The sequence below is a fragment of the Scophthalmus maximus genome, chromosome 2 (genome assembly GCF_022379125.1).
Source record: "Scophthalmus maximus strain ysfricsl-2021 chromosome 2, ASM2237912v1, whole genome shotgun sequence".
Lineage (NCBI taxonomy): Eukaryota > Metazoa > Chordata > Actinopteri > Pleuronectiformes > Scophthalmidae > Scophthalmus > Scophthalmus maximus.
Genome location: NC_061516.1, coordinates 17,508,720 through 17,532,059, shown reverse-complemented (window position 1 = coordinate 17,532,059; position 23,340 = coordinate 17,508,720). Strand labels below are relative to the sequence as shown.

Below are 23,340 nucleotides of genomic sequence, written 5' to 3'. Positions count from 1 at the left end.
GAAACAATGGAGATCACTTCATGAAATATTCGAAATATTCACCTGGGCGTGTGTGTGTGTGTGTGTTTGTGTGTATATTATGAGTACTAATTGTGAGTTGAGCAAGTGATGGAGGAGTGTACATATAATGATTACGTCTTGTAAATCAGTGGTTTTAATCCACGAATGGCTCAGATACTGACTGTAAACAGTCGGATGTGGGACTGTCAGAATATCCTGCCGCCGGACCGAGGTGGCGGTGGTGAGGATGTGATGTTGGTGAACAGCTGTCATCAGGGGGCGTCAGTCTATAAAACTCTGCCTTCGAAAAGCTACTAAAGGTGTGGGACCAGTCCGGCGTTCACTGGAGAATTGTAGTTGTACTATCGCGGCCTCGCCGCCGTTTCACCCTGCTTTTCTCACCCCGACGTGAATAAACATCTCGGGAAAAAAACATTCATAAAGTTGTTAATTAACGGTTTAAAATACTGGATCTCCAATCTTGAGCTTTGAGTTATTTTTAGTTTTTTTATTCAGTATCAGCCTTAAAAAATATATTATCTTGCCAATCAGATCATATCAGTAGTTTGTAGGTTATTGTTCCAACTCTGCAGGTGTTAGATGATGAGTGAGGTGTCGATGATGAGGGAGAAACACGAGTAAACTGAGCTGCTGTGGAGTTCGGGCCTCGCTCAGAGCGGCCGTCTCGTTGAGATTAGATCTTTTACACAGGGCAGTAAACTCTGGAGGAGCAGAAGTGCCACCATGAGACAAAAGAGGTTTCTCAGGATCTTGTTATGACAACAGAAGATTCCTATTTTCTTCTTCACGTGCTCTTCGTTGACCCGGTTGTTCCGCCAATAACTGGAGGAAGAGTTCAATCAAAATAAAGACAAATCAACAGTTAAGTCAAACATGTTCTGAGTTGACCACTCACTTCTTCTCACAACGAGATATCAAGTCATGGTAACAAGATACTGGGTCTTTTATCGTTATTACGAGATCACTTTTTATTGTCATTATGACAGAAATGCATTTGCTGTCATTTTTTGTAACTGGTGGCAGTTGTGTGATGCCACGGAAAACCACCCTGCACGGACCAGGGCTGATCTAAAGGCGTAGCCGATCTGAAGGCCTGCAGCAGTAGCTTTCCATTCCCTGTGATTCACCTTAGATTTTTTGTTTTTTTTCAAACCGCTGACGTATTCACAGCAGGTCTTCCAGAGCTCAGGAAGAAGCGCAGCGCCGAAGACGCACCACAGCAGTGCTCAGAGACAAGGATGCGTGGGTTGCATTCATCAAAAAAACCCACCTGAATTAGTTATACACTGTTACTCGTCATTGGGAGATTTGTCAGTGTTTGAGCAATAAAAAAAAACAAGAAACGTTCATCATCTTTAATCGTGGTTAATATACTACCTTAGCTTGAGAAACCCTCACTTGCTCGCGTCACGTTCTGCTGCCTGCACTCAAAGTTCCTCCGAGTCGGACGTCTCACTCCCCCGATGACGAAGGCAAGCAGAAGTTCGGCTCTGCCCTCCCATAATATCTGTCTAAGTATAGGGCCCTCCATGAATCTGCACTGTGTGTCTATGTACACAAAAAAATAAGCTTTTTCTATTTCTCTGTAAGCAATAATGACGTTGCATTAAAAGGCTCTCTGAGGGTTTGTCTTCTGCTGAAGGGGGCAACAAAAATGTCGTCCTGTCAGCCATACTCGAAAGGTCACAGAGCATAAACGCTGAGTTCCCGAAGTCAATTTCACATTCATTTTTCCCCCATAGAGAATAGGATTATGAGTCATAATCTGCTGCCCGTGGTGAGGTTCACCTCACACACTCCCACACCTTTCGGCAAGAAGTCGTCAGTTGAGTCAGACTTCTGCGTTCCCCTTTTCGAAATGTGACGTCGCAAAGATTTAAACTTGATCTGCACGTCCGAGGAAAAATGAATGTGAAGCTTTCTTCGTTAAAAAAGGAGCCATGATATCGGAAGCAGGACGGTTCGGTTGCATCGGTATTCCCCGGGGGGGTTGGATCACCGAGGGCTGTGACTGACTCGTGTCAGCAGCCTTCACCTTCTTGTCCTCCAGGCTTGAAGACAAACCCCACGATTGTTTCTTATTCAACATGCAGGATAGATTTAAAACAAACAAAAAAAACAGTAAAACACACGTTGAGTATCTGTATTATCTGTGTTCCTGTAGTATATAAAAATGTGTATTGTAACTGGTGACTAATTATCATGTATATAAAGATTAGAACAAGTCTTTTAGTCTGATGCCTTATTTTTTTTCTTCCTCTTGTCAGTTTTATTTTCCTCTTCTCACGTAAAGTTTCTCAGTTGTTTGCAAAAAAAAGAAGATCTTTAGACTTAATTAAATAAAAATCAATCTATGAAATTGATGGAGCCACCTGTCGAACATGGCGGTGGCCCTGTAGCATGTCTGCCCAGCAGAAGTGGCACACAGTTCTTTTTTACATTGTCGTAATTCTACGGAATTAAAACTGAGACGTGGCACTTTAATGTAGAAGCTATTATTTTTTTATTGAAATTAAATTTGCTGAGGCCCAGAGGCTGAAGAATAAAAAAAATATATGAGTTACTATCAAATACCATCTTGTCTTTTTCACAAATACGCACATCAAAATAACGTCTGTTCTGAATCAGATGACTGCCGATCGCTGCAGGGAGGGAAACTGAAATACTCCACTTCGAAGTACTTTGTACTTTACCTGAGAATTCCTACTCTAATACATTTCAGAAGGAACTATATTTTACTCCACGACATTTTTCATGACAGCTGTAGTTTCCAGTGGCTTTTCCAACTATGATTGTTTAGTAATATCTTATAAAAACACAACACAAATAAGGATTTAATTAAATAACTTAACTAAGAGAGGTCAAATTATCCAATGATTCACAAAACATGATAAAGATAAGAAAAAAGTTCGTGTCATAGAACACAGATTTTTTTTTTGTAATCATATCACAACTGCCCAGTTCCATCTTGTGACTCTTGTGAGGTCAAGACAGGCTGCAGGGGGTTTGGACGATGCACAGCAGGACTCACAGGAAGTACATTTGTGTTTATTCGTGGAGGTGAATAATGGGAAACCTGAACAGACTGTTTTTCACTGCAGAGTGAAGTGCCAGGAGCCGCACGGTGTGAGGAGTGGTGTGATGCTGTAACAGGGCTTTCATGTGGAACAGTGCTGTCCGCCGTTACATAAACAGCTTTTCAAACAAGTGAGCAGTCCTCCACATTCTTTCTATAAAAAGACTCATCATTTCACCCCTAATCTGGCTTTATTCTCTCCATTCCAGCAGTTTGGGCTTTCGGGGGAAAACGGGGCGATGAAATAAAGGGGGGGGGGGGGGGGGGGGGGTGGAAACCAGTGAGACTCAGTTTTAAAAAAAAAAAAAAAAATGGGGCATGAAATGATGCAAACCTATAAGGAATTATTAAAATTAGCATAGATTATTGAGTTTAATACACTAATGCCAAATAACAATTTTTATATATTCTAATATGCAATAAAATCAATCAGCAGCCGGTGTTTGTAAGTCCACATGACCTACAGTCATGGACAGACAAACGACCGACGATGCAGCGTTTCCTTGAGGTCGTCTTCCTCCTGAGCTCATTCTGTATCTCGTCTCTGCAGTCCTTCTGTCTATTTCTGGTTGTCTTGTTTATTTTTAGTCGTTTCAAGGCACTTCTCTTTTGGTGCTTTGCATTTCATTTAGTTAGTCATTATATTTACTGTGTGCTCTTCAGTCAATGTTTTGTCAAAGAAACAATCAGACTTATTCATGGTCTAACAATTTCTGCCATTACAGACGCATGAAACTGACCGATGACCTACTTCTTCCGGACCAATTGATCCCGAGTGACATCCAGTCCTGAGACTCCACTTCAGCACTACCAATACAAGACGTCTCGTAATGCATCAACAGTTATGATCCAGTAGTATAACATGCACTATTCTGATCAGGGCAATTTTGTACTAAAAAGTATATTTTGCTGAGTATTTCTAGACTTTTTATTGCTGCTTTTATGTACAGAAAAGAATTGAGTTCTTCTCAAATCGACTGAAGGAAACACTAATCAGGCTGGAAACAAACCCTCAGCAGAGCCAAATTTCTTTGGGAGCGAAAACAAAAGCAAAACTGATTATTTTCCAGAACACTCTGCTGTAGACATCCATCCTCGACAGTTTACAGATTTATTTTCTGCTCCAACTTGATTATTTAACCAAGGAGATGACGGCCAAAATGAGTCAGAATAAACCAGCGAACAAGAAATCCCTCTGGTACAAATCGAAATTATACATTTTTACACTCAAGATGCTCCATTCTGTGTGTGATGTGAGACCAAAAGAAATGGCAACATGGTCGTATTTGGGATCGTAAAACATTTTATTTATTCCACAAAAAGGAAATGTACATATTGAATTATGCACCGTACGTTCTGTGAACATTCAAAACAAACGCAGATTTTGACACAACAAGCACAAAATAAGAGGAAAGTTGAATAAACTAACGTGTGAACGTGGCTGCCGTTTCCCCACGCCTCCGTCAACCACACGAACATGTAAAGAAACAGTAACAGAAGGGGAAAAAAATCCAAAGATCAACTGTACTGGAACAGCAGAGGCGAATTATTTCAAATGTCAGCTTCAATCCCGACGACCTTCGTCTGTCAACAGCAGCCAATAAAGCCACGCACTTACAGGCTCGAGTACAGCAAGCTCTTAAACCTTCATATGCCAAGATATTTACACTGTAAACTAACGACTGTACAATAAGCAAAAGTCATGTTCCTTTATCTGAAAAGAAAACATGGAGCGGCCTTCAAAAGAAGATATGGCTCATTGAGGAGGAAAGTGTCCACTTCAGAGTTAATCAACAGTGCGACAAAGTGCAGAGAGGTCTGTTCAACTGCTCCACTTCCACACACCATGTTCCCTTGTCCTCCGTGTTCTCCCACTTAAACACTGTGTTTTCTCCTGTAATTAAAACCGTCTGGCAGCAGCAGCCTTGTGTTAGCTTCGTTTATAGAAACATTAAGGTTAAAAAAATATATATCCATGAGAGAAAAAAAACAGTGGAGGTGTGAGCTCTCAGCGCAGAGTTCAATTATTAAGACAGATTTTCTCAGAGAATTACAAATGACCTTTAATGCACCGTAGTTTGAACCAGAAGTCAACTGAGCCTGAGGGTCTCTTTGCTCCACCAGTCTCTCAAAATTCAGAGTTTTTGTTTAATATAAAGGTTTTTGTTTCAATCTGAAATGTCCGCCTCCTCACCAAATACACTAAAAGCTAAATAGAATATGATTTATGAAGTTCATATTGCCGGTACACAGAACAAAGCATCAACAGTTTTCATCAAGGGTCTGACAAATTTCTGATAAAGCTGTTGTTGTTCTTTGTAACATCCTCGTCTTTTTTCAGAGGTCGACTAACAAAATAGAAATCACAAAAAAATCAATTTGTAACAATTGATATTCTCATCATTTGTGTCCAGAATCTTGTTTTCTTACTTTTTTATGATTTCAAATGGAACATATTTGGTTTTTGGACAGTGTGAAAATGTCAACCAGGGATCAGGGAAATTATGATGGACATTTTCACTCTTGTTGTTGACATTTTATACTGCAGACCTCTGTTGTACTGGTGCGGCGGCAGGGTCCTGGTATTGATCATACTGACTCTCACATTAAGTAAATAAGACATGTATTAAAGGTATGGCCAAACTTTCCACCTGTACAGAGCAGGACAGTTTAATTTAGTATTTAACAACCGTCTGACCGGACACGTCGAACCAAAATACCTGCATGGACATCTTCGTCATCGTGGCGTCAGATGTGCAGCATAATCCAAAGTTTAAGAAAGCAGACGTTTTATAATCCATGTGATTCTGTGATCATTTAGCCTTTTCAAATGTCAAACAAACACTCCGGTTGCTGCTGCGACTGTTGTTAAGAGTGAAGACATTTACATAAATATTAACAATTAAAGGTTTTACATCAGTAAAAGAAGCACTGCATTTATGCATTAAATAAGCTGCAGCGTCACTAAAACAGTTTGAGGAAAGAGCGGAGTCTCAGGGACACGGCTGGAGGAAGTGGAGTGGGTGTTGACACTGAAGAGCAGACTGAGTTTAACAACAGCACACTGTTATAAAAGACTAAGCTCTTATTGACAAGGCTACAGATACTTGGACTTAACTCCCTGTAGCCCAGGTAGAATATTACAGGTGAGGTTTTAAAAGAAAAGTGAAAAGACAGTTAAAGTTTTCACGCCCTTGACATTACATCTTTGAATATTGACAACCAAGAAAATGCAGGAGGTTCAAACATCAAACTGAGGTCGACACTGACCAGTCAAGTCACCGGGTTTGAACAGAAACACGAGGATTTAGAATCTGTCGTGTGAAACGTTCATCAACTGGTCAAAGTCAGTGTCTCTGTTTTTGGACAATGAATTGTGTTCATGCATAAATCCATAAAGTAGAAGTGGCTTCTACTTTATGGATCTGTGTGTAACTTGCGTTTGTGTGTGTGTGTGTGTGTGTGTGTGTGTGTGTGTGTGTGTGTGTGTGTGTGTGTGTGTGTGTGTGTGTGTGTGTGTGTGTGTGTGTGTGTGTGTGTGTGTGTGTGTGTGTGTGTGTGTGTGTGTGTGTGTGTGTGTTGTCTCCGGCCAGTGTTGCGTCACTGTGTGGCCACCGAGTGACAGAGTCGGAGGGAATCACCTGTCAGCAGGAAAACTCATGTCATCTGAAAGAAGCTGCTCACCTGGAGGAACGGAACACGAGAGAGAGAAAACAAACTTGTCATCATCTGTTATCTACACTTAATCTGGCTGCAACAAAAGTGTGTGTACAGCAGAGATAAAGTACAGTAACATGGTAACAACTGCATGCTCACAAATATCTCTTCATCACCCTGTGCATAAAAAACCCTGAGAAATAGAAAATAAAAGGTCACCAAAAGGTTTTTAACCCTTGGGCCAGGTTGCACAAGTTGGTGTCACAAAAAAAAGAAAAAAGTGACAAAGTAAAGTAAAAAAAGTCTTTGTTCATTACTCATTTTGCTCCACCGGAGAGACGAAGAATTGTTGCAGATGAAAACATCAGATCAGATCTTTGACGGTCACTAATTCAATACAAATCCAATATTTTCCTCAGAAATTTCAGTTTTTTCCCCTTTGACTGGGGCCAAGTTATTTTTTTGTACCCTCTTCTTCTGCCATGCTTTATTTGCAATAACCGGAGAATTTGCGCCATAATCTCAAAATGGACCAGTTGATGTCAATGTGTATTCATTTGCATTTTGACTAGTTTGACTAGTAATTTGGGTAAAATCTGCACAACACTGTACTTAAAATTACAATATTGGTCAAGATTCCTTCTAACAGCTCCAAAATCTCCATATACCAACTGTAGACTACTGTGCCTGCAACCGGCTAGTGAAAATAGTGGCACTTAAGACTGAGACTTTTCCGTGAGGAGTTGGAAGAGAGACCAAATATGATGGTTAAGAGGGTGAATATTTGACTTCCATTCACAGCAGGAGGCGAGAAACACGACTCCTTATGAATGATTATGTGTAAATAATCAACGCTTCCTCGTTTCAACTAAAAAGTTGATGATATATCAATGTTGAGGTCACAGCTCCCTTCTGCTGTGATAATGTAATAAATGTACATCCAGTTTGTCGTGTGTGATATGCAAACATGAGTGATTGAAACGCCAGCGCTCCCGTGACAGACGTGTTCCTGGTAATGACGCCTGTTCACTGTGCACAGTTCACTGCCTGATATGACGTGGGAGGACAGATCTAATAAAGTTTTGGCTACAATCTTTGGTGCAACGGTGAATCATGGCGCTTCATGTGAATTCACAAACAAAAACAGATGCTAAAACAGAAAATTCATCAACTCCCCTCATCGTTCTGCTCCGCTCTGTATTTTGACTTTAATCACAACCTCACAGTTTTTTGCCAACCAGTCAAGTTGTCGTTTACATCCATGTCTGTCCAGATCTGTCAGACATGTATCGGTGAAAAAAAGTGTAATCTATCATAATTAGCTCATTATATTATAATTATCTCAAGTTATGTACGAGTGAGTCCTCGGCCTTTGACCACCAAATGAATCCACAGTTCACGTGAACGTTTGTGCCAGATGTAAAGTTAGTTCTGAGATATATTATAACACAGATGGACAGAGGCCTTGAAAATGTAGCCAAACCCTGAATAATAATAATAACAACATAATAATAATAATAACTGAATGAATACACTTTGGACAGTGTGAAGCTGGTCACTGAAGGGAAAAGATGAAGACATCCCAACTTTGCAAAGTGAGATTGTGACGAATGTTTTCAGCTGTAATTCCACTGTAGCACAACACTGTGTTCTCTGTATCCTTTCATATTTGACTGCTTTCTAAACACGCATCACAGCAGCAGGAACAATTTTGAATATTTGACCGCTACAACACATGGCCTGTTATTGTATTCAGCTCCTTTTTTTTTTAAAAAACCAAAACACAAAACTAGTTGTCTTTGGGTGAGTTCAACAGTGTGATCTTTGATAGATGAATAAAGATTTAACCACACTTGTCTTTGGATGATCTGAGTGTGTGTGTTATCATGTACATTGTGAGAGTTGGTTACCTGTGCAGGGAGGAGTGTTGTTGTCGTTGCGAGAGTTGTTGCTCTGCAGGTTCTCGTCCTCCGTGTCACTGTCACTGCTCGTGGCCGCCACCAAGACAGAGGGCGACTGATCTGCACACAGGACAAGACAGAGCGAGATCACTGAACCTGCCTGATCGTCTACCGATCAATATTCAGCATAAAAGAACAAAACAGAAAAAATTATGATATACAGATTTAGACAGTGTGGCACTTTGCCCTCAGTGGACCTGCACAGGGTTGTTTTTCAAGCTTCCTATAAGATGCTTAGTTAACAATAATAAAATATTAATAATAAACGTAAAAAAAAAGATTTACATGATATGCTTCAGGATTAAAATAATGTAAATCTGTCTTGACAGCCGAATAGCTGTCTGTGAAAGCAGAACCTGAAAGCCTCTCCCTGGTTCGCTGTAAAATCATTATGGATGTATTGAGGGCAGGGGACTTTGGAGAGGAGTTTGACAGCTTCTATTCAGCTCCAGGAACAAACAACTGAGAGTTGAATTTGCATAATATCAATAACCACATATAAAACATTATATTTTAAATATCATCGTAGGAATAATAGTATCATCAGGTGGCTACTGTGGGAAATGCTTAACCAAACACAACACTGAATATCATTGATTCCTGAGGATGGGTTGAACCGACCTTCCTTCATCTGTGGCTGTGCAGAGGGTCCCTCCAGCAAGGGCTGATGGGAGTTTCCTGAGCGTTCAGATTCACAGTCCAACATTGCTGCCCTGCGGTAGGAAATGGTAAAGTTGTCAGACAAGAGGAGTTCTCCGTTTCAGTTTGAGTAACACAGATATCTGTGATAGCTTAATGGCGAAATTTTTCCCCCGGTGTAAGACGAGTCTGTGGGACGCACCCCAGGGTCCTACTGCCACAAGTCTTGTTGCCGGTCAAGTAGCTTGGTCCTCCCAGGGAGAAGATGTCACCCTTTGGCCCAGAGGTCCCGTACAGCTGTTGCTCCACTGAGTACTGTGGCTTGGAGATGGAAGCCTGCTCTGATGAGGAGCTGCTGTGGGACACGAGGGGGCCCTGGGCACTGTCTGCCTTCAGCACTCCTGGGGATTTAAAAAAAAAAAATTAAAAACCAGGTGGGGTGGATGTTTTTTTTGAGCAGTACATTTTAAATTGCAACTTCACTATATATGTTGATTCTCAGCACACTTTTTTTATCATTGTATCCACATGCCCCTCCTTTCAGTGTAAAAGCCATAAAAGCCTGTACTGTACATGACCTGTATGGAGCAGCAGATGGACACAGTAAGTGACTGGATGGTGGACGTAGTGAAGCCTTAAGCAGCTTAAGAGCCACATGTTTCCCCTCAGGAGTTGGAGAAACGCCACCAAATATCACGGCTCCAAATGAATGCTAATGTTGCAGCGGATTTGCTGGGAGTTAATAAATCTACTGACCCTCTGTTCCCAGAGCCTCATTCGGATGCAGGCCAAGCTCCATCGCGGCCTCTGCACCTCTCAACTCCTTCTCCATCTCCTCTGGACTCCTCCTCTTCACAAGAAGAGAGCTGCTGCTCTCCAGGACGGGGGACAGAGATTTCCGGGCTGCACGCAGAAAAAATAAAGAAACGCATTTGTACACAAATATGTAAATATGTAATTAACTAGCAGACTTCTGTTGAATCTCTTAACCAGCACATAATGCGTGTTTGAAACTTTACATACAGCTTCATAAAAATATCCACTCAGTTCACTTTTTCATAGCATTATAACTGTAGCAGCAGCTTAACATCATGAGCATTAGCAGCGTGGCTCTCCTCACCAGGGCGACAGGGCCTAGACCGAGCAGCTGCTCTCCCCAGGAGGTCCAGCTCGCTGGGCTTACGACAAGCTGACAACTCTGAATCAGCGTGGTGAGAGGGTAACTCCTCCACACCGAAGGCCCCCGATGGGCCAGGCCTGTGCTCAGCGGACCCCCGGGACTCGAGAGCCTGACTCTTGACTGACATCTTGCTGCGGACCTCGGCCATCTGAGCCTTGAGGCGGATCAGGACCCCGGAGTCTGGAGGTGATCGCCGCACCACCTGAGGCCGCCGCTCCCGTTCCTTCCGAGAGTGAGGGTGAGCTGGGGGACACAGGAACGAGAGTGGCCAGTCTGCATTTGGCTCAGTGGCACGTGGCTTTTAAAATCTGCATGTATCAGCAATTCAAATCAATCGAATGTCATACTATCAAGAATCTAAAGTGAGTCAGTGTTCTGTTACAAAACGGTTTCTCTAACCAATGAACCAGCTACATCAATGAACCAGCACATCTTCACATATTTTCCCATCAAAAAATTGCACTGCAGGTTTGCATTCTATACTGGTGACAGCATATACTGTATAAGACCATGTGAGAAAAGACAAGATGGTGCCGATTCTGCACAGAGCGAAACTCGTGTCCCTCGTCATCTACCACCCACACACTGCATTGTGTATCTCTCGTAGCAGATTGACTCACTGTGACCCATGCTCAGTCCATACGGTGTTATTAATCAGCTCTATATTCAGAGTTTGCCATTATGAACAGAAATTCTGCAAAGATATGAATAAGTTTAAGCTCACATCACGGAGAGACGTGTTCCAAAAAACAACGGAGAGAAGAAAAATGTAACTTCTATGCAAACAACAACAAGCTGGTTACACTTTGAGCAGCTTAGACAGATTGTCCCTCATGGAATTCACAAAGATACAAGGTTTTCAGTTCAGGGCATAAACCACCTACACTCGAAGAAAGCACGTCTCAATATACTGGACAGAAATGATATAAAAATGTATTAGTATTCTCTCAAATGTGTGAGTTTCAGTGAAAATATTAACGTCAATGTTTTCATATATCTGAAGGGACCTTGCGTGTGATTGTGAGTATTGATTCTCAGTTTGCCAGAATGGTTTGTTGCTCGCGAGCTGGGAGCTGCGTTTGCAGACCTTGGCTGTGCAGGAGAGACACAGGAGGCCTAGGCTGAAGTCCCCACAGAGACTCCACGCTGCTGCGCTCCTTCAGATCCAGCAGCTGGATCAGGATGACCGGGTCAATCTCCAGCAGGCTGTTGCTGCCAGGTCCAACGGCACCACAGGCAGCGGCTCCGGCACTACGACCGCCGGCAGCAATGCAATGTAAGGACGGTGCACTGGAGCCGGATCCACCTGCAGATAAAGCAGAAGACAAGTGGTTATGTTGTTCATAATGGACAAATACTTTTCTTCAGAGCAGCCAGCTATGGCTTCAACCAAACTGTGAATATACAAAACAAAAAAAATCGATGACAAAAGTTCACTGTAAATGTCTTTTGTGAAAGTTTAATTATTTCAGTGTTATAATAACTGATGTTATTCCTTTGTCTATCAAGGCTAAAAATCTAGGGTCCAGTTGATTTAACTTAAAATCATAAACACTATTCTTATCTTATAATTTATATTGCTCCCCAATAGAGTTTCATCATATCCATTTTTATAAAATTATGTCTGATATTATTTTGGCCAAGAGGACTAAATCCTGTTGTTTTACTAGTATCAAAAGGAGGAAAAAATACTTCATATAATGCATGATATATATCACTTCACTGTGGATGTGCAGCAGTATCATTTTGTTTGAGCTCAAGTCTCATTTCTATCAGAGCCCCCCCCACTCACACACACACACCTCTAAGTGTTTCTATATCAGCACGCTGTGAGGGGCCCAGTGCATCAACAATGACTCATCCTCTTCATGCCTTTCAACACCAAAACAGTCAAACACACTGAAGGAGCTGCTCGGAGGCCCACTAGCCCCAATGTTCTGGTTGTGCAGTTGTCATACAACACAAATAGATTGGATTCTGTAAACGATCAAATAGTCACTGAGAACAAGGCCTTGATCTCCAGCACAACCTTCAATATTTGATGGTGCCAAGTTTACAAACGTGATCTTTTGTTGCTTTTCGTCACCGAAATATCTTTGGGGGTTTGACTGTTGGTTGGACAAAAGTAACAATTTGAAGGGCATCTTTTGCAGCTACTGTTGTTCAATGTTTAAATAACTCACATTTTTAATAGTTTAGGGGCATTGGCCCATCAGATTGTATTTTTGAAATTCTTGTCAAGTTTCCTCAAACAGCCAGTAAAGCATTACTGGCTGTTTGAGTCGCAGCTGTACTGATTGGTGTCACTTTTCATGATCCAAAAGCCACAATGTATCATTTGGGTGTATTTCGTTGACCCAAAGACAAACTTTTCATTGAATTCTGTTGCGAGTGAGATACAGATCTCCTTAACAAGGAAACCTATTCCTACACAAGAAATTTACAACCTTTCTGTATCGTTTATGATAAATTAGGAAAAAAATAACTTTAGATCGGCGTATTAAATATACCTGTGGCTCCAGCAAAGTCATCAGGGAGTTCCCCTTCTTCTGTCTCCAGGTTCCCAATGAAGTCGACATCATTCTCTCCAGACCTGTGCAAATATATACGACCACACAGTCTTCAGTAATTATGCAAATGTGAATTTTTATTCAATTAAAATTTGATTAACATTTTACCACACATAGGTGTGACTTTTATACTTAACATCGGAGAAAGTAACATAAAATATCATCCATGCTGGCGAGTTATCCACTGAATATGGTAAAATAGTAACCGGCCCTCAAGGACGCTGTAAGGATTAAGGCCAGTGTGCGCCTAATAAGGCGGTGACGGTTTCATTGATCAACTTCATACCTGGCATTCTATTGATTGGGCGATTTTGACAGGGTCATTTGCAAAAATCTTAGAGTGAAAGACGAAATCTGAAAATAGAAGTTTCAGAAGCGCACAGAAGCAGCCTGTGTGGATGCAAACTAAGGCACAGGACGTTTGTGCTGTAAAAAACACCCAGTAGGAGCAGGAGCAAAGCAAATTTACATCTCTGACAAAGGTTTGAGGAAAAGCATTACAAGGTCAAAATGAAAGACCACGCTCTTCGAAAAAGACAGGAGAGGAACTGCACAGTGTCAGTGGCGTCCACAGCTGTCAGTTTGCACGGCCAACAGGACATCACTATCCCCCTGCCGCCTTTATGTTCTAATCCTTGCTTTGCATTTTCTGGTGAAGATATTCACAACAAAGGGCAAAAATAATTTGGGTTCGTGGAACTTCCGATAGTTCAGGGGAATGAAAGAAATTCTCCTCACATGGTCTCCTCATCTATGTCGTTCTCCTCGGTGTTGCTGGTGGCTGTGGAGCTCCCCGAGGTGCTGCTGCCATCCAACGGGTTCACCTCCTCCTCTGTCAGACAGTCCACCTCCAAGTCACCGTCCGACAGCTCCTGAACGACACAGTGACTCTGTGGTCACACCAAGCTCAAGGATTTGTTGTACAAATTGTTACAAATGTTGGACAAATTCATCACCTTTAACCCCATAAAGCCCAGTGCAGCCATGGTTTTCTTCCTTCCATAGTCTACTATGAACTCAATATGTATGTCAATAATTTTCTCTGACTGGGATGTTCACAGATGATGGATAGGATGAGGGTCAGCAAAATAAGGTATTGTGGCCCTATCAGGTAATAAGTGGTGCAGTATATTGAATCCTTACATTAGAGTCATCCTGCTGGGTCCTTTCTTCTTCTTCGCCTTTTTTAATGTTGGTCAAAGTGGTCTGGATGTCATCGTCACTCTTCACTGAGCGAGGGTCTCTTTCTGAGGCTGTGGTGCCTGCAGCCAGCCTCATGTCAGGGGGCGAGGAGCTGCGCGATGTTTGACGGCGGAAGAGCTCAATGGCAAGCCGCTGAAATCAGACAAATATGTAATGAAAGATAGATCTGGCAAAGTGAAATGTTTAGAGCAGCAAGCAAGAAGCGATGAAGACTGTAGTTAGGCATACAGGCAGGAGTTTGGGCACCGCTTGACATTAGAGAGATATATATATATATATATATATATATATATATTTATTTATTTATTTATTTATTTTTTTTTGCTTTTTTCATGGTAACTATAGAAATAAAGCAACCAGCACTGAAATTCTGTAAATTAATAATAAATGTTGATAACATCACAGATCTAATTAATTACTAATTAATTGACCCTTTTCACTATAGAACCCACCCTCCAGGTCAAGAGATAATTTCAAACCAAATATCTTTGAGAAAAACATACACACAACCTTTCTATCTAGAAATCGAGTTGTTAACATCTAATTATCCTCGTTTTTATTTAAAGGTTGTTAAAATCCACCTTATTCCACTGGGTAGGATGGAATCATTTATATTGTGTAGCATCTTGTTCAAGCTTTCATCAAAGCTCTCTCATGTTCACAGAGAGTGAAACGATAAAACTTTTCATCTACCCCATATGTCCAATGGACATATTCTAGATTTGTGTGCATCGTTTCATAAAAATTCTAGAGTAACCTAACATATTCAGATTTTTGGAATCTCTACTAGAATGTCAAGTTATCTTTTTTATGTCGTGAACATTTTTTGGGTGCACAACATGAGTTTGTTCAGACTTGATGCAGCTGCAGGTCAGTACGAGTTTAAAGGTTTGAGATGTGATGACAAACCAAGAAGCCCAAACTTGCTGTTGACACTTGGAAACCTTAAAACTCGACTTAATACACACACACACACACACAACCGCGCACGCGCACACGCCTGCACGCACGCACACACACTACCTCTTTGAGGTTGTTGATCTGCTGTATGTAGCCGCTCTGGGCCGACTCCAGCTGGCTGATGTACCAGTACTGATCTCTGCACTTCTGGAAGAAGGTGGGTGAGCGAACCTGGTAGCTGTGCAACACACATATGCCAATGACACCGTTAGCCTGTAATAATATCATAATAATGATGATGATGATAATGGTGTGTGAGTTTGTGTGTGAGCCCACCAGAGGACCAGTGTGTCTGTCTGCATGTTCAGGTAGCCCTCGCTGGCCAGAAGGTCTAGTCTGAAGAAGCGGTTGTAGCCCCAGCATTCACCGACCTCAAAGTCTGAGGCGAACTCCCGAATTATGTTCTTGGTCGGGTCGTTGGAGGCCTGATGGACCATCTCCACACGGTACTCATACCTGCACAGAACCAAGATGGCATCACTGCACAGGAAAATACACGACGAGCGATTCAAGGAGAAGGTTTTAAGAAGTTTCAGATGTTGTTATACTTTAACGACTCAATGACACGGATGACTGATATGACTTTTGAGCATAAAACACACTTTAAAGTCGTAAAATGTTGTTTGAAATTAAAAAATTAACAGTAAAATGCAAAATCTGCTATATCTGACTTTAGTTCCATGCTCCTAGACTCCAGAAGGAGTTTGAAAGCAGCCTGAAAACATTTTTTTTTTCTGTTGCCAATTAATAATGAGTATTGCCTCCATTATACATTAATAATCTATGTGTGCTTATCATGAATGCTATTACTATTTCTATGCTTGCAAATAAAACTTTCTAATATGATAATTGAACTCCAGGTTTAACATTGAAGAAACGTGGCTGAGAACCATGAAGGTTAATGGAAAGAAAGTAGAGAAAGTATATATGAAACAATCAATACTTTGAGGTTTCGGGGAGTCCAGCAGACAGTTCCAAGAATACAGACAGGTAGTTTCCACGAACCACACCATTACCGTCCTGAGGAAACACATTATTACAGTTATTATCACAGAGACACATGCAGTCCCTGTGATATACAGCAACCGTATAATAACCATTATATGGAGAAAAAACAAAAAACTAAAATTGCAAGGGAACAAAATTCATCAGCTACTGCATCTACTGAATTTTAGCCTCTGGGTCTGTGCAGAAGTGTCTCATGAAAAGCAAGAACATGCAGCAAAAGACTAACATCATATTTTACATTTCAACCCCAGTGATCAGAGTGAAAGATGTCCCAAAAACTCTGCAAACTAGGTTTTAACTAACTAACTATTATAACCACTATTAGTGAAATCCCCCTGGATTTCACTAATTGGTGAATGCATGTGCTGTAATATGACAGACTATTTCTTGGCTCTGAGCAGTTGGGAGGAGACTTCATGGAGCTACTAGCAAAACAGATAAGATGATTGAGCTTTCAAGGTTATGGTGGATTAATTTTGTTACTGTCGTTTGGTCAGAGACAACCTAGCCGTTTTCCTTTTTCCAGTCTTTATACTAAGCCAATAGGCTGTCGCCTTATATTTAATGGACAGATGTGAGTGGTATCGATCTTCACGTATAAACTCTTCAACAGAAACCCGATAAGTGCATTTCCCAAATGGGATTCAACATTTGAGAAAATACACTTTTCTTTTCCATATTTCTTTGTATGAGAAAGATACTGAAGAGAAGAGACCGTTTCAAACTCACTGGGTAGACTTTGAGTCTCCAGCAGAGCCCCGATATCTGCAGAGGTGGGCTATACACTGGGTCGGCCCGCTGCCTCAGGGTGCTACAAAAACATAACATTCACACATACATGAAACACACTCATTCTCATTTGAAGCCGTTATTGAATAAGAATTAAATGAAGCTTGCCACTCCAGCTAAATACAACCTATGAGAGAATTTACCTGAAGTTGATGAGAACAAAAGTGCTTGAGTCGTAAGCAGGGACCAGCTCACTGAAAGCACACAGAGGGAGAATGATTACACACAACACACTCTGAATAAAGCTGTAATTTTCAGGCTATTCTCTTCTGTTTTACCACACAATAATAATTTAAAGATATATTTTTGATGAAAATGTTCCTTAAATTAAACCATTGCCATGACCCTTTGTTGCACCCCTGTTGAACAGCTGAGCACATTACCTGGTGAAGTCTGGAGGCACCGGCGTGGTGACGAACGACTGCATGGGCTTCCGATGGACCTGCTGGAACATGAGCAGGATCTCTGGGCTCGTGGAGATGAGTTCACTTTTACTGCAGGAGTGAAGCTGTTCAACACACACGAGCAGCAAAAATTGTAACATCTCCAACAAACAGCTAAAATATCAACAGCCATACGGTATTGAAAAAGACTTGAAACTAGAGATTGAAATTAGAAAGATCAGAAAAATGTTTACAGACGTTATAAATCAAGTGAGAATTGGAGTAATTTTCTCATAGACGTCTATAGACACTTTTTTGCCCTGTGCTGGTCATTGCAGTCAACCTTTTCATTAAATAGCACAAATGTTCTGAAATATTACAGAAAGCGCAGCTGTGGGGGTCATGCACTAACCAGAAGGTTGGTGGTTCGATCCTTGGGCAAGACACTTAACCCTGAATCACCCCTGACGGCTGTGCTGGCAGTGTATGAGTGGGATAGAAAAGGCGAGGTACAGTATACGCTTGTGTGTGAATGGGTGAACATGACTTGTACTGTAAAGCGCTCTGGGTGGTCGATAAGACTAAAGAAAGCACTATATGAATGCAGTACATTTACCACTTACACAACAAACAAAACAACAACGTTATGCAGTGCAGGTAAATGAAGGAGGCTCTGTGCTGCACACTACGAACCTGATGCTCCACCTCCTGCAGGAGAGACTCCAGCAGCTCCGTCTCCTGGGTCAACGACGTCTTCTGGCCTGGTGGGGAGGAGCACATTTCTATTTTCATTGTACTTGTGCTGAATGTCAGCCCCAATGGAGGGTTGGTGAGTATGAGTGGGTACGTGGGTGTGCAAGCTGTGTGTGGGCAGTGAGTGCATGCATCCACTCAGGCCAGATAAATATTTCATATGTACATCACCCTTAGCTATAAAAGGCGCCTCTCGCTGCTTTTAGCAGGGAGTCTGCGTACTTTTGTTAGGTCGTGGTCTCGCCCTTAAGACACATTTTATTGTCAGTTATAGTGTCTTACACCAACAAGAGCCCCTTTCAGACATGGGACATACAACAATAATGATTTGATCCATTTATAAAGTGATGGATTTTAGTCATTCAAGCATACAGGTGTCTTTGACAGGACACTTACAGAACGAACCACATACTCACAAAATTTGTCACCTGTGATCATTTCTAAACTTTATTTTACTGTTTAATCCTTATTAATGACCATCATGCGCACAAGGGCACTCAACCCTTACTCCTGTAAACCCAGAATCATCACGGCTGCACTGTGACAGCGCTGTGTCCTGGAGTCTTACCCATGAGTGTGATGAGTTTGTTCTTGAGCTGGTTGTCCAGGCGAGCGATCATCATTTCCACAGCGTTCCGGATCTCTCGGACCCTCTCGTCCTTCGCTCCTCTGACGGCCTCCACGTTCCTCTCCTGACCCATCAAACAGGGAAACACAAACACACACTTTATTTAACGGATATCCTCCACTGATATATCAAAATGTTATTGCCATCTAGTGGATGTCAGCAAAACTATTTACCCATACAGCCTGCATTTTTTTTTCTTCAGTTTTTTAAGTTACCAATTTATCTCAAACAAATTTACCCCTTTTTAAAAAATTCTTATGTACTGTGTTTTGATGCTGACCTGAATGAAGCAATAGTTGGGTTACTTATACAACAACCTTGGAGACCACGGGCTGCATCCACAACATTTTGCAGGATATTCAGTCTGTCATTAGTTAAAGTTATAATAAAAACAATAAATTAAAAGTAAAAATAGCAAAAAATAAAATAACAAAACTTTTAAGGGGCCTGATGGATTAGTGATCACTGTGGGTTCACAGTTTTCTCTCTTCTTTCATTCTGTGCCACAAGTAAAACAAATTCTCACAGAAAACCATTTTATAGGCTCATCTAATGTGAGCTCACCTCAATAGTTCTACCTGCACTGCTTTTGATACTTCTTTTGTGAATGATACGTGCGTATCAATTATGCTCTCATGAATGCCAACCTCCTCCTCAAGACTATTCTACTTTCATTAAGTTCAGATGAGCAATTTTGTGCCGTCACGTTTTGGTGACTCTGATTTATTAATCTCACAGAAGAAAGAAAGAGTTCTAGGATGAGAATAAAGACATTTTCTTGCATGAGGTCCACTGTGTGCACAAATTTGTCAGAGGGCGGCGCTACAGGAAAGCTCATAGTGTGTGTGACAGATTTCAGACTCTGAGGAGAGTGAGTGTACCCATTAAATGTCATGGACGTTGGTCTTTCACATTTTGTCATTTCATGTGTAAAAGCAACAAGCTGTCCTCACCACTTCCTGCACCAGACTGATAAGCTCCATGAGGCGGCGGCGGAGTTTGGCCACCTCCTCCTTCACTTTTGTCACATGTTGCTCATAGATCTCCACCAGAGGTTTGAAGGTGTGGCCACCGTGCTGGGCACAACAACAAACACCAGTTACTTTGTCATTCCAGGCTCAATGTGAGGATTTACCACTATCTCTTTCTGTCTTCGATCATTTCTCATTGACCAATATTCAGACAAAGCAAACAATGTATATTTAATATTTTCTGACATTTTATAGATTAAACCATTAAATCGACTAAATGAAAAAACATTCATTGTAAAATGCAGCCCTAGTTTTACTCATTGGAAAATTGACTATTGTGACTATTAGGCGTTTGACTTTGCATGCCAACTCTTATGTAAAAACAAAAGATGTGAAATGTTACCATGCCTCCCCACAGGGCACACTGATGACAGATGCATTTCTTACAGGTCCAACAGAAAACACTGAGCTTCTCATGGTGGTTCTCACATCTGCAGGAATCCGACAACAGGATCGTCAGAATGGAAGAAAAGCTTTTTTCTGAAAACTTTAAACTTTTACTTTTTTTTTTACTTCACTGTGACCGTCCTCAGGATGAATCCTGAGCTCCATTAGAGCATCTTTAGCAGAAGATTAGACGACTGCCAATGTGTTTATCCACTTCAAATAGAGTGACTTCTTAAAGTAATAGTTGTTTATTACTGCATAAACTAACTAATATGAAATAAAAACAGCTAAAATTAGAATAAACATGATATTTTTTAAATTAATCAATCGCAATTCTATGTTAAAAAAATATATATATATTTAATTTTTAGAGAAAAATCTGAAGAAGATTGTGATATAGGACCAGTAACTGTTAATATAATCACAGGAAGACTTTCAACCCAAATAAACACATGGATGGCAGACAGTAAAAGTAGGAGGTGCTCACTTGTCCTTGTCATTGTCTTCATGCTTGGTCAGGCTGCAGAGCTGCAGGGTGTCCAGCTGCTGGGTGACCTCCTCTGCCCAGCGACAGTTGACCAGCTCCCTCAGCTGGAGCGGAGCACTGTGTGTAGAACACATGCACACACATTTTTTAAACACTTTCCTCATACCAAACATCTCAGAGCACAACAAATATTAAACGACACATGATACTAAAAATACTCTTTCTAAACACTGACTGCACCTTCGAGTTGGATCCTGGTGGATGTGTAGGTAATAAACAATAGTCAGTGGGGATGCAATTTACAAATACTTTTTTCATTCAATCTATTAATATGCTGATTAATCATCTAGGTTATTCTGAAAAAACTATAATAAAAGAGTGAAAAAGGTCAGTATGGCAGGTTACAGATGTGTTAGCAGGGGCTTACCGACAGTGTGGACACTGGGCTCTCTGCTCCGTCAACCATCGCTTTCAAATGAGAAATTTCAAATTAATAATAATGGAATCTTCATACAATCAATGCGAAAGTGCTGCAATGGATAAATAAACACGATCCTGTCCTGTTTAAGATACAACTGACAATATTATTATCTCTAAAGTCCCATGAGAGGACTAAAAGCAGCAATGACTTGATGCTATGAAGTACATGTGCAGCCAAACCGATTTTTCTCCTCTTGTGCCACACAGGTCAACTGTTGATGTCATATAGGCCATAAAACTGTATGCACGATTAATTAAATATGTGTCTCAGTGCCAGAATTTACAACTAATAGCGGTGGTGATGTGTAGAAAACATCTCCCACTCTCTGCCTGGTATGAACAGACTTACTCGTATGCAGCTGAAGCAGCAGAGTTTGGAGCAGTGTGGGCAGAGGCGAGCATCCCTCAGTTTCTCCATGCAGATGAAGCAGCGAAACACCTCAGCGATGCTCTGCACACAGACAGAAGATGCAGTGTTTCCCATTACTCTGATGGCCGTTCCACCACAGTTTCATAATGATGTGAATTTGTTTATTGTCACACACTCCATATATTTGTATTAAATGGCTAAAGGTCGATCAGGCTCCAGCTATTAGCCTGCTCAACCGGCCCAGTGCTGTCCAGCCCTCAGATCGTGACCATGTGGGCTGGATCTCCAGCTGCATGACCTGAGGTGTCGATACATACCTCAACACTTTGTTCATCCATTTCAGCCACTTTGAAGTTCTCGATCTCGGGTATAATCACGGAAGTCGTAGCCAGTGGCCTAAGGAGAAAAGTCACATTAGAGATTCTATTTTTAATTGTGCTTTAATCTTAAGCTTTACAGGAAGCACGTTCTTTGCCAAACCAAATATTTAGATTTTGTCAATTAACCAATGTTGCAGAGGATACAGAGCCACAATAACACCTTCTCTGGTCTACATTTGCTCTTACCGCTGACCATTTGAAAAAGGAAAGCTTAGTGTTTCAGGTTTTTGTAGTTTTTTTACACCTACCATGAAGCCCTTGGTTTCCACTGCACATCCAAGAAACATTTTTGGAAACAGTTTGGTTAGGTCATACTTACAGAGAGCAGTATTTATGAATTAAATGTTCTCTAAAGAATAGTTCTGTGAAAATAAAATACCACAACAGTTCGAAAGCAATGCTCGAAACAAACAAACTCCATTTTTGGTTGACCTGCTCATTGTTTTCCTCCTTTAACTGGTTCATCTGTCTCATATCAGAGAGCAATAAGCAATGTGCAGGACAATTTCTAAGAGCCTAAAAATTACTTATTCAAAAGTTTGGTTATGTCTGCCTAACAATCCAAAGTCATTATATTACAAAAAAATTCTACAAAAAAAAAACATCAAAGCAAAAAATCCTCACTAATAAGAAGCTAGAACCTGACAGGTGTTGGTATTTTCCTTATAAAAAGTGACAGTCACTTAAAGGTGCAATTGTCACTTTCAGCTGCATTATTATTATGTATTGATGAAGTTCATATCATGAAGAACCTTTAAAAATAACAATAAGTGAATGGTCCTTCATGAAAGGTGCTACACAGAGGCTGTAAATAAGGTGCTGTCTTCATCACCGCTAGCTTGTGTGGTCAGTGCAAGTCAACACTACAGACCGAGCATCATCAGATGAACCTGGCAACTAACCCAACCGGGGGCTGTCATGGTAACAGCTTCAATATGTGGAGGTGTGCCTACTTACATAAATTAGCGGGCTCACACATTTAAAACCAAATGTAAGGCTAAGCTAGCTCGCTCGCATTAGCAAGGTGGCTCACTCACCTCTCCACGCTCCGTCCACCACACCTGATAAACAAACGGCTGAGGACAGAAGAGGGGAGGGGGCTATATTATATATTATATATCATGGCGCACAGCAGCGTTGTCTCCCCTGGTTTGGCTTCATCCACCGCTCGGACCGGCTGTGTGAAGGCTGCACGGGGCTCCACACACGGGGTGGAACGAGGCTGTTATTTTACCCGGAGTTGAGGATGTAGCAGCGGCTGCTCTTAAGCTGTCTGTCCCCTAGCAATGACCAATCACACGGCTGCTCTTCTTCTTCTTCTTCTTCTTCTTCTTCTTCTGCTACTGCTTCTTTTTTTTTCTTCTTTTTTTTTTTTTT

General features: G+C 41.3%; 1 protein-coding gene and 1 long non-coding RNA gene across 3 annotated transcripts; one reads left to right on the top strand and one right to left on the bottom strand.

The window, feature by feature from the left end:
• Positions 1–2,621: 2,621 nt before the first annotated feature.
• Positions 2,622–4,013, top strand: LOC118300398. Its single transcript, XR_004790078.1, has 2 exons — positions 2,622–3,228; positions 3,823–4,013. It is a non-coding gene; the product is annotated as an uncharacterized LOC118300398 (long non-coding RNA).
• A 369-nt stretch (positions 4,014–4,382) lies between these two features.
• Positions 4,383–23,298, bottom strand: trim37 (tripartite motif containing 37). 2 transcript variants are annotated; one of them, XM_035624738.2, is made up of 26 exons: positions 23,198–23,291; positions 23,001–23,039; positions 21,901–21,979; positions 21,563–21,664; positions 21,161–21,201; positions 20,734–20,850; positions 20,203–20,290; positions 19,782–19,904; positions 18,769–18,892; positions 18,141–18,208; positions 17,448–17,572; positions 17,208–17,258; positions 17,005–17,086; positions 16,211–16,287; positions 15,544–15,723; positions 15,331–15,445; positions 14,248–14,439; positions 13,843–13,994; positions 13,045–13,127; positions 11,622–11,840; positions 10,475–10,777; positions 10,111–10,257; positions 9,557–9,755; positions 9,337–9,428; positions 8,665–8,775; positions 4,383–6,781 (listed from the first exon to the last, which is right to left on the bottom strand). In XM_035624738.2, the coding sequence occupies exons 3-26, from the start codon at positions 21,919–21,921 to the stop codon at positions 6,735–6,737; spliced, it is 2,859 nt and encodes a 952-aa protein (XP_035480631.1). In that variant the 5' UTR covers positions 21,922–21,979; positions 23,001–23,039; positions 23,198–23,291; the 3' UTR covers positions 4,383–6,734. The 2 variants fall into 2 exon arrangements, with proteins under 2 accessions (XP_035480631.1, XP_035480632.1); XM_035624739.2 differs by having other exon boundaries at positions 13,843–13,976; positions 23,001–23,298.
• Between the last annotated feature and the right edge of the window lie 42 nt (positions 23,299–23,340).

What these genes read in the sequence shown, in the direction of transcription:
- trim37 (XM_035624738.2), bottom strand. Translation starts at nt 21,921, where the DNA reads ATGGATGAACAAAGTGTTGAG. An exon ending in GCTGCTTCAGCTGCATACGA is followed by an intron (nt 21,202 to 21,562) that starts GTAAGTCTGTTC and finishes CTCATTTGAAAG; the next exon opens with CGATGGTTGACGGAGCAGAG. An exon ending in TGTGGCAGTAGGACCCTGGG is followed by an intron (nt 9,429 to 9,556) that starts GTGCGTCCCACA and finishes TTCCTACCGCAG; the next exon opens with GGCAGCAATGTTGGACTGTG.